Below are 11,423 nucleotides of genomic sequence, written 5' to 3'. Positions count from 1 at the left end.
TACAGTTCACAATACACTAGTACAGTTGGAAGATCCTTCCCTTCCCTTCCCTTCCCTTCCCCTCTTTTCTTTCTTTCCTGCAAAATAGTAATAACAAGGGGTGGGTGGGAATCACTGATCTATTCCATTTCTGTATGCTGTATATTGTACCTGTTTAGAACACCAAAGCCTTCATAAGATACCTGGTGACCTTCTTCTAAATGCATTTCTTCTTTCATCCTCCCAGTCTTAACAACTGTGTTACTTACACTAATTCTAAAAGTGCATTTTTGGAAAGAAGTAAATCCTATGAAGCCTTCTAAATATACTTTTTGTCAGTTAGGGCTTTCTACACTTTCTAGTCCAATGAGCAGAATCTTCAACACACACTCTCCCTGTCAGAAGCTGAGGAACAAATAATGACACTACATGCCCATCCATTTACTATGGAAACTATGTTTGGTTAAGTATCAGGTGTCTGGATGTTGCTCGTGTGCCTAGCCGGCAAGATCTATGTATTTATAACCTAGGCAGCCCTAAAGGCTAAAACAGCAAAACAATTTCTCTCCAAGCCTTGAAGTTTATTTCAAAACCTGGCTTGAGCAATAATCTATTAATTATTGTTGGTTTTACAGTGCCAGAAGAATGCAGAGTCCTTCCAGGCAAAGATAAATATGTGCCCAGTAAGATTAATATTCTAAATTAGACAGAAAACAATGAAGAGTGATAAAGCAAAGCAAGAAAAAGGCCCATGTCAATGCTTAAGCAATCCAAGTTCTGTATCAGCGTCTTGGCACTGTAAAAAAGTAGGATGACATGCTTGATCAGGGCTTGGGAACCTGGGGCCTTTATTTTTTTAAATTTATTTTATTTAAACAATTGTATAGTCACCCATCTTAAAACCAACTCTGAGCAGCTTATAACTAATAAAACAATACATACAATCATAAAATTAAAAAATAGAAATGGAAATGGAAAAACCTGGCGCCACAACACACTTCCCTGATGTAACCCAACTCTCATCTCACCCTGACTTCACCCTATCCCAGCACTTGGGGGAAGAGCCAGCTCTTGAGTGCTCTCCAGAAGGATAAAAGGATGGGGGCCTGTTGGATCCCAGAGGGGAGGGTATTCCATAGGGCAGGGGCTGCAGCCGAAAAGACACACTTCCAAGGACACACAAGATGCCAGCGTTTAAGGGAAGGGACCTGGAGCGTAGATGTAGCTGAACTACAACTACCAGCGTCTTGTTGCCCTTTGCTGTATTTGCTTGGCTACTGAAAATGTAGTTCAGTGGTATCTGGAAGGTCACAAGTTCCCTCTCCTTGATTTACAAGAACACCTTAAACTAGGAAACACCTTAAATTAGGATGCTGATCAAAGTGGAATGCTCAAATCAGCACCTTTCTGCAGGCCCGCAACTAGGGTCTGTGTCACCAGGGGCAAACATGGATTCTGTGCCCATTTTGGCACCCCGCCAGCACTCATTTTGGGGTCCCCCTAGTGCGGCACCTGGGGCTGATGCCCCACTTGCCCCCCTCAGTTGTGGCCCTGCTTTTCTGTGATATTATATGCCTTCTGTCATTGCCTCTATGCAGAAATCCAAATGGCCCTCATCTTGTTGGACTTTTGCAAGGCTTTAAAACTTGGATGCCTCCACAGGCATTTTGGCCAGGAGTTTAAGTAAGTCCCATTGTCTAATTGTATTGTTTCAGTGATTTGAAGGGGAATGTTTTTTGATCCCTGGCATACGTTATACATACTCTTTTTACATATTGATTTTATGAATTTTATTGAATTTTTCGATTTAATCTCTGTATGCTGTCCAGAGTCACCTTTGTGATATGTATGGCTGTTCAAAGGCTGGATTCAGAAATGTTCTTTCAGAACTGACAGGCTCCGTTCATACCCAAAGGGATCTAGAGGCAGTAGGGGAAGAACAGGTAGGTGATGAATAATTTTCACCATTTTCCCCTTTTCCTTATAGCCCCTTAGAAAGCTGCCCCAGAGGCACAACACTTTGAAACACGTGATACATGGGGTCTGGGGGCTACACAGCGAAAAGCAATAGACAGAAAAATTATTTTCTTCCTTTCTTCTCCAGCAAGCATCTTGTGAGTGCAGTTCATTTTTAAGTTTTGATTAATCAATTATCAGAAACTTGGCAGAATCCCCAAACATGGAGTTTCATTGTTCATCATTAACTGTTTTCATAAAGGACCAGTGGCATTCCTATGCTTAAAATCTACACTGCAATTGCAGTTATAAACTACATTTCTCATCATAGAATGTGTTACTTTACTGGGAAAAGGCAAAAGGTTTGGGTGGTTAAGATTTCTGTGTACTGCAAATGAAAAACAAGCGTATACTGATGTAAAATTTATAAAAGAAAATAATAAAGGTGGGATAGAAAACAAAATATAAATAAATAATGAAATGAAATGAAATGAAATATTGGTGCAAGATGAAGTCTTGCTTAAGCAAATGAAATTTGCTGCCCCCTGGTGTATCAAAAAGTTAAAGGGACTAGTTTTCCCTCCTAAAGACCTGCATACTTTGTATTTAGATTTGTACATTTTATAACTGCAAATATGGGGGAAAAAATTTAAAAGCAGAGGTGGGCCCCTGTACTCCAGTCCACCAATGCCCTGCCTGGGCTTCTGTGCAGTTCTCTGAATTCCTGCAACAACAATTGGGCACCCATTTCCAGCTGTATCCCTGATATGCCACTCAAGTTCTGTACAATCAGAGAAACTGTCCCTGATCTGCTGGAATCCTTTATGCAGTTTTCAGGTGAAGTGTATGTAATTTAAATCAACATAAATTTTGTGATATTAAACATTTTTTAAGGAGACAGTGGTGTCAGATAGAAATACAGTTTCAGTTATGTCTTTAAATCCCAAAGAGAAAGCATTGAAGTATTACTTCCCTTAAGGATTTCTGATTGTGTCTTTTTCTTCCTGTTTGGCAACATGGCTTTTGAACAGCTTTCACTTTCTTAACAAAGTCTTTTGTTACATGAAAGGATTTGCTTGATTTAAAGGTGAGGGTGCCTAAATGTACCTCTTAACCTCACTTACACATCCACAATGGACTGCTTGTAGAAAGGCGGCCACACCCTCATGCATTCACTGGAGTCTGGGAAATCCTGTTTGAACGTTTGATTCAGCACATTCAACTGTAAGCAAACTTGATTTAGGGGAAAAAATGGACCCTGAAATTGGTTTTCAATCTGTGGAACTATCATCTCCTTCCCAGTCAACCTAAGACAAAACAGTAATCAAGAAAATCAAGAAATTCTGGTTTGGCTCTGTGCAAAAATTTAGAACATTACAATTACGGCTAAATTGTACTCTGATCATAAAAGCAATTTTCCCTTTGTCAATTACTAAGGTATTAGATGTTTCGTTAACTAAAATCTAAATATTAGATTTTACTTGTATTTTAATACAAATGCCCATAAAATTATCTAAAGTAAACATAATTAAAACATTTTAAGTAAAGCAATCAAAATCTATTCAGTTAAATTAGGATATAGAACTACACAAAAAAATTGCACTGCCATTTTTTTCCCTTGGTAGGTCATAATTTTAGGTGAGGAATTTGGATGATGCCCTAAAATCATTCAGGTTTTGCTTGACCTCTAAACAATCTCATCGGAACAAGGGAACTTGTCAATTAATTCTAAAGCCTCTGAAGAATGGAATTGTTCCAATAGGTTTTAATGACTAAATTGCTGTTGTGGAAGAATGTAATAATAAAGTGATTAAGTTCATTTAACATATTAAGCCCTAATGTGGTTTGTGTTGACTAATGTATTATGTGAGTCCAACTAATTGTGCCATATACAACAAACTGAGGTTAAACAAACCATGGGTTAGCACAATATGTGCAGCAGATCAAACCCGCGCCGAAAACGAGAAAGGCCCCCGCTGCTTGGCCACTGCCGGCCGAGCCAGTCTCGCAAAGCGCACCCAGCGTGTCTTGCCGCAGCCCAGCCTGCGGAGCAGGAGCGCGCGCGGCTCGCAGGAAGCCACGCCACGGAGCCCGACGAGAGCCTTTCGCAGGCACAGAAACTTCCCCGGCCTGCTGCTCTGGGGCCTTTCCCTCGCCTGGAGCCAGAACTGAGGAGCGGAAGCGAGTGACGATGCTCGGGCTGGGTCTCGCCCTTCTCGGAGAGGCATTTAGGGAGGGCTGCCTTGTGCTTTGCCCAGGCAGCGCGGAAGTCTTCTGCTTGGGGACTAGCGTGGGCAAAGCAGCCAGTCGGCGGGAAACGTGAGCCAGCTCTTCCGGGTCCTCAGCTGCAGCCGCAACAGTAGCAGCGTGCTCCCGCGCGCTGCAGTCTTTTTGGGGAGGCAGCTAGCCGGGCAGGCTCGTGCGACGGTGGCCGAGAAGGACCCTTTCCTGCAGTGGAAGCGACGGGAGCGCGTGGCAGCCCGTCCGCCGAGCCCCAGGTCCCAGGCGGTGCGAGTCTTCGTCCAGGCGCCCGAGCCATGTCCGTCAGCGAGATGTTCATCACCTTGCAGGGGGTGCTCACTGCCGACCAGGATATCCGCGAGGTAAGAGCAGGTGAGGGACTAGGGCGTCCCTTCCCCGGGTTCAGGACTGCAACTCCTAGGATTCCCTGCCGGGGGCTGTGAATTTTGGGAATTGCAGTCCTTACCCGTCGGGAAAGCACGAAGGGGGAGGGGCGGATGTAAGGCGTGTAATGCTGGTTGCAAGCAAAAAGGGAGGCTTTTGTTGCCCTATCTGCACGCACACACCTTGCATGAGTTAGGGAGCTCGCTCCGAATGAATAATCATGGTCCAAATATCTAATGGTTTAATATTATTTAATACGGTAAATACTGATCAGTATAACCCCTACAAACAAACATGCTCTTTTAGGGTCCTCCATAACTTTTCAAAGTGGGAAGGGGTCCAGAGAGCAAAAGGTTTAAGAAACACTGGTCTAAAACATGGTCGCATTTATATTAAAAAGGTGGGGGGGGAGAAAGAGGAGAAGCAGATATTTTAGTTATGTTTTGAAGGAGAGGAAGATCTGGTGTATTCTGCCCCTGTCATTCAGCGTAACTGTTGACAATAGGGGTCTTGTTTGCCTTGCCTTGCCTTCCCTTCTTTTAGTTTTGTTTAGTTTTTTTTTTAAGGAAGTGATGATGTCACTGGTACAACTCATCTTCAAGGCAATCTACTTGGAAATACTAATCAATTACTTGCAGATCTATGAATTATAAATGCTTTTGATCCCTTTGGAGGGTTCCCAGTTATTAGTTCAGTCATTCTAGAAGCATGATGGCTTTGATTCGTCTTTTCAGAAGAATCCATATAAATAATACAATTGTAGTTAAGAGACTCCAATTTACCTGGCTTGAGATTAAACAGGGAGTTGAACCTAATACATTGAAGCTAAAGTAATACATTGCCTCAAGTAACTGCAGCCCCTAATTAATACATTTCCGTGATAATGTAGGTTTGTTACACCCACTTGGTATTTTTAGATGGTCAAAAGATTCAAGCAAATTACTCCTATTCCAGAGTGGGTGGGTATAGATGTGTAGATGCAGTGGAGATGATGATCTTCCAGATTCCAAAATAAGAAAAGTCACCTTTCTAATTGTAGATCTAGAAACTGCTTCCAGTAAAACATTTTCTGCAGTCCTGAATATGTGATGGCAATGGTATATCAGAGGATTGTTTTATACATGCAATTTAAATTGTGTTGCAGCTGCCCTAGGTGCTCAGGGGCAGCTAGAAGCAGAAATCTAATGAAGGAGGAACTATTATTAAATCTGCCAAATCTACCTTTGGCAGATTTAGTGACAGCTAAAGAACAATTACCACCATTGTAATCCATGATAGAAAAAAAATGTAAAATCCATAGCTAAATAATAACCTTAAGACTAGCTAAAGTGTCACAAGTGAGTGTACTACATTTCTGTGCTCCAGTACTGTTCATCAGGCAAAATTTTACAAAAAGCAATGGGGAAAAAGTAAGGAAGTTGAAATGTAGTTTGAAGTCTTTTTTTTATAGAAGTTGTGCACTAAATGTGTGTTTCCCTCTGGATCAAAATCACAAAGCTCATGAATCTCCAATCTTACATTTTGTGAAGGGCAATGTATACAGGCATCTTAAACCAAGCAAATAACAAAGTAAAGAGACATCAACAACAAAGCTAAAAAATAATATTGGTTGATGCAGTAGGTACAAAGTCAGATAAATTGTATCATATTACAGGTAGTCCTTGTTTACCAACTGCCTCGTTTAGCAACTGTTCGAAGTTACGACAGTGTTAAACGAAAAAGCTTTGTGACTAATCCTTGCAGTTACAATCGTCACAGCATCCTGCAGTCACATAATCACCATTTGGGTGTTTGGCAACCCACACACATTTACGACCATTTACAGCATCAAGCAGTCGCCATTTGTGTGCTTCGCAACTGGCTTGCAACAAGCAGAGTTAAACAGAGAAGGCGAATGTAAAATCCTAAGTCGCAATCACGTGATGTTTCACTTAACAACCAAATGGGAAGGGAGGTCGTAAGCCCATCATGGTCGTGTGATTTTCTGCTTAGCTACTGCGGCACTTAGCAATGGAGTTGCTGGTTCCTATTGTGGTTACCAGGCAAGGACTACCTGTACTAGTGATGAAGGGAGTTGGATCCCCAAAATGCATAGGCCCTCTAAATATTTATAAAATCCTCTTCCTGTTGGAATAAGAAAATCAGACAGTTTCTTAATAGCTTATGAAAGTGTGGAAGGTGGGACTTGGTTGTCTAATTTCCCATGTAGATATGGAGAAGGATACTTCCATCTTTCTCCCAGCCCAGAATCTCTTATAACATGTTTATTCACAAAAGCCACAAAATGTAACCCATTATACATGTACTGCTCTTTAAAGTAATACCTGTCTGGAAATCCCAAATCCAAGAGTTTATGTTGTGTCTTCAGAGTGATTTGATTGCGTTCGGTGAGCCAGGTTTCGGCTACAACATTAGAAAAAAAGCCAAAGGAAATTGCACCGGTCTTGTGTGAAAGTGCTGTTGTTGTTTTTAACAATCACGCTCAGAGAGTTTATCATCAAATACAGGAGATTAGAAAAGTTGTTCAAGCTCTGGAGCAAACAGCCCGAGAAATTCTGACAGTGCTTCAAGGAGTCCACCAGGGTTCTGGATTTCAGGACAGTAAGTCCAGCTTTGTTTGTTGCATTCAGTATATCACACTATTGGGGAAAGGGTGGAAATGTTATTGAGGATGTGACACCAAGTTAAATACCTGATACATCATTTGAACGGTGTAGTAGCACAAGGTTTCTTGATCCTTGAAAATTTAGGATAGGAGCAGGCAGGCTACATTTGGTTCCCGATCCCCTCTTTTGTAGCGTCCCCAGATCAGGCAGCTGAATTTCAGTGGTAATCCCTAAGCAATAGAAGGAAGATTTGCCCTGCTTATTTTTGGCAGAAAATCTTTTCAAGGTGTGCAAAAGTTCTTTTAGAATTAATATAACAGTGTGCATACAAACAAACCACATATCCCTTAAAACCTTCTTCCTCAGAAATCCTACTCAGCCACTTAGGTGCTGTCAGCATCTTCCTGCTGTGGCCCTTAACCACTAAAAAGAGAGGGGAAGAGAAAAAATTAGGCTGCTGGCAACAAAAAGTTTTGTATCCCAGCTTAAGACGTAATGGGTTGGATCCAAGTTAGTCATCACTCATTTGTTCCATTTATTTTAGCATGACTAAAACTTCATTTAGTCTGGATCTATTTCTTGTAATTCTGAATTTATTTTGTTTTATATTTTGCAGCTCATGAGTTTATGCCTGAAGTCATATAATTTCAGTTGTGCGTTTTTTTTAACTTGCTACTTCCTTTTAATTTCAGTACCAAAGAAATGCCAGAAGGCTCGGGAACACTTTGGTACTGTTAAAACACATTTGACTTCTCTGAAAACGAAGTTTCCTGCAGATCAATATTACAGGTTAGTGAACTCCTCCCTTCCCCTTCCTCAGTACAAATTTGATACAGGGTAGATTGGAAAAGGAAAATAAGTGATCTGCTAAAAGGTAGAATTATTGTAAGAAGGAGCTAAATCTAAGCAATTGCTTACTGTATTAATCCTGAATGTTTGTATGTTAAATAGTTAATTTTTTATTATGTAAGATTGGGAAAAACGGGTTTTTGGGGGGCGGTTATACTATATGAGACAAGAATAATTTGGAGATCTGGGGCTAATCACTACTATATACTCTAACTTGTTGCATCACAGAGTGCATTGACCTTGAATAGAAGGGCAAGATACACATTTATTTACTTATTGATGTGCTTAGTTATAGAACCATTTAAACTTGGTAAGCATGACCTTGATATCATTAAAAATGCTCCTAAAATGCCTATATTTCAGTCAGGTGTTTTTCCACACAGATTTCATGAACATTGGAGATTCGTGCTCCAACGATTGGTATTCTTAGCAGCCTTTGTTGTCTATCTGGAAACAGAAACCTTGGTGACACGGGAAGCTGTTACTGAAATTCTTGGAAGTAAGTCAATGAGAAGACTTAGAGGAAGGCTTAAGATGGTGTGGCATTAGGAATCTCATGTTTGTTAGTTGAAAAAATAGTTTGTCTAATTATTATTGAATTCATATTTATTCCTTTCCTTTTCAGTTGAAGCTGATAGAGAAAAAGGCTTTCATCTGGACATTGAGGATTATCTTTCTGGAGTATTGACTCTTGCAAGTGAGCTGGTATGTAGAGTACTGAATAGCTTAAAGCTATATTGCTCACCTAATTGAATTGAAGCAAATAGCAAATTAATGCATAAATAAAGCTAGTTTAGTCTCTTCTGACCAGGTACTCTCTAGTTGGATGGGGTGATCTCAAATGTTGGCTAAAAATTCTGGGAAGTATAAAATCTCTATCTGGAGGACAGAAAATTAAGAAGGTTCAGCTAGATGTCATTGCTTATTTATTTATTTCTTGTTGGCTGATTGATTGGAGTTGATTGTTAGCCTTTTCTATTGCCTGATAGGCAAGATTTTAATTGGTGAAGATTTTAGATAAAATGCTTTCAAGATTACAAATTCATCTAAGGCAGCATCTCCCAACTTAGGTACCTTCCAAATATTGGTTTCAGGTTCACATGTTCTGAAAATATCCGGGCTGCAAAGAGACTGCATATTTGTATCTTATTAACATACAGGTATTACAGTGGAACTCTAGTGAGGCAAAACATGCTTTTATACTTCAACTTAGGCCCCATTCTGTTTTATTTAATAGTCCAGGCTAGCAGTGAACAGTGTAACAGCTGGGGACTACTGTCGGCCACTCCGCATCTCTGTTTTCATCAATGAGTTGGATTCAGGATTCCGCCTTCTCAATTTGAAAAATGACTCCCTGAGGAAACGCTACGATGGCCTCAAGTATGACGTCAAGAAGATAGAAGAGGTGGTTTATGATTTGTCAATCAGAGGACTCAGCAAAGCGGCAACTGGAGGTGCTGGTGAGGAGAAATAGAAAAGGCCTCACTGAACTGCATCCATGATTACCTCAGTAATGTGGCCAATGAAACAGAAGCTCTAACTGAGCTCTCTAGCAGTAACCTAGAAGAACCACAAACTGCAAACTATGTTTTCCCCCAACTGAATGCTTAGTATGTCTGACAGAAAACCTTCAAAACTGTTCTGTGAATGCCCATCTAGTGGACTCTGTTTGCAGTATAGGTTACCATAGTATAAACTGTATTTGTGAATTATGACACTGTTGTCTAATAGTCTTGCAGTCCCAAACATGGAAATCAGTTGCTAGTGTATCCTAGTGCCATGCTGAGCTGAATCTTTCTGCATCTCCCCATAATTCACATTTAGTGCAATGAACGCTCATTTAAAAAGAAGTACTTGACTCCAACGTGTGTAAATATGTTTATCATTAAAATGAGATCAGGATGCTTCATTTTCTGTTCGTGTTAGTAAGTCAGACTGATTGTAAGATTTCAGATTTAGCATAATTGGATAAGTAAAGATGTTAGAAATTTATTTCTAAAGAATCGTTATATAGTACAGAGACATCTATATTCTGAAACAAGCTGATTCTTAGACTTTGGAAAGAACCGTGAACTATTCCTAATGCACGCGTGCATATATATACACACACACAGACACACTGTGTGTGTGTATTCGGTATATAAATATGCATATTCCTAGTCTATGTCCAGTTTTTAAAAAGTTGAGAACATGTGTATGTGGTTTAGTAGAGGGCAAAGAGAGATGCAAGTAACTTGCTTAGAATCTGCACTCGAGTCAGGCAGCTAGCAGGCCATTGCATTCTAAGTGGCCCATTCAATGTTTCTTTTGTTTTGTGTTGCATCTTTTAAAATAAGATCCTAAGTAGATCTTCAGTGAACAGACACATACGTAATCCAAATAAGAGAGACAAATTGTTATCTAAACCCTAACGTTCATCTGACTGCAGGTTGTTTTCATTCAACTCATTTCCAGCAGGCATATATAAGATCACAGCCTTAGAACAGTAAGATGCAGATGTTTAGTAAACTGACCTTATACCACCACTTATTCCGCTTCCTCTCCTATGTTAATATTTGATCCCCATCTTCACTTCCATTCAGGCATAAACTACATGCTGTTTCTGAAATGTATGATGATGTGTTTCTTATCTGATTGTTTTCCATATGGCATGTTTTATCTCATCATTCTCTATTGTCTGGAAGCTTTTTTTTTTAGAAAGATTATCTCCAAAGAATAAGAAAATCTTTGTACGTTATGGTAACTGTTGTAAATATCCTTGTTTATAAAGCTTTTCCTTGTTCTGGTTGCAGTTTTTGAAATGTTCACTGGGAAGCAAATACTTCCTTTGTTTAAGTCGGTAAATAAAAATAGACACTTTTTAAACATGGCACATGCTTGTAAATCTGTGACTTACACTTCATCCAGGATAATGCTCATGAACACTCAAGGTGTCAATAATTTTTGTAATTAGAATGGAATTAGGAATTTGCTATAATCCTAAATTCAGGATTCTGTGTGTCATCAGTCACCTCTTCAATTATGCTAGGTTAATAAAATTTAATAAAATTTACTCAGAAAAGATGCTCCCTGGTTTTATTCTCCAACACAGCTCTCCCCTACTATAGTTACATTAGACCAGTAAGGGGGTTGCCAAATAATAGATAAATAGATCAATCAATTTAAGGGGATGTTACAGCACAATGGTATGTGTTTTAACATATCTCTGAGAACATGAGATGTCTATGCAGTGATGAATTTAGTATTTTTTTTTTAAATCTTCCTTTCTTTCCCAGGACTTCCTACAAAAGGCTAAAAATACCATGAAAAATTGGCTGGCTAATTACATTTGTTAATTATATATGGCTTTGATGGGTGAGCTAAACAGATCTGTTCATACAGGAATCACTAGAATATTAAATTCCATTA

The 11,423-nt window shown here is 39.7% G+C and overlaps 1 protein-coding gene across 1 annotated transcript; it reads left to right on the top strand.

Annotated features, from left to right (window-relative positions):
- Positions 1 to 4,269: 4,269 nt before the first annotated feature.
- TSN (translin) lies at positions 4,270 to 10,884 on the top strand. Its single transcript, XM_063288794.1, has 6 exons — positions 4,270 to 4,538; positions 7,068 to 7,161; positions 7,859 to 7,955; positions 8,399 to 8,514; positions 8,641 to 8,720; positions 9,253 to 10,884. The coding sequence occupies exons 1-6, from the start codon at positions 4,473 to 4,475 to the stop codon at positions 9,487 to 9,489; spliced, it is 690 nt and encodes a 229-aa protein (XP_063144864.1). The 5' UTR covers positions 4,270 to 4,472; the 3' UTR covers positions 9,490 to 10,884.
- Positions 10,885 to 11,423: the final 539 nt, after the last annotated feature.

The sequence above is a fragment of the Candoia aspera genome, chromosome 1 (genome assembly GCF_035149785.1).
Source record: "Candoia aspera isolate rCanAsp1 chromosome 1, rCanAsp1.hap2, whole genome shotgun sequence".
Classification (NCBI taxonomy): domain Eukaryota; kingdom Metazoa; phylum Chordata; class Lepidosauria; order Squamata; family Boidae; genus Candoia; species Candoia aspera.
The sequence above is the reverse complement of the archived record's forward strand: the minus strand, read 5'-3'. Positions and strand labels throughout refer to the sequence as shown.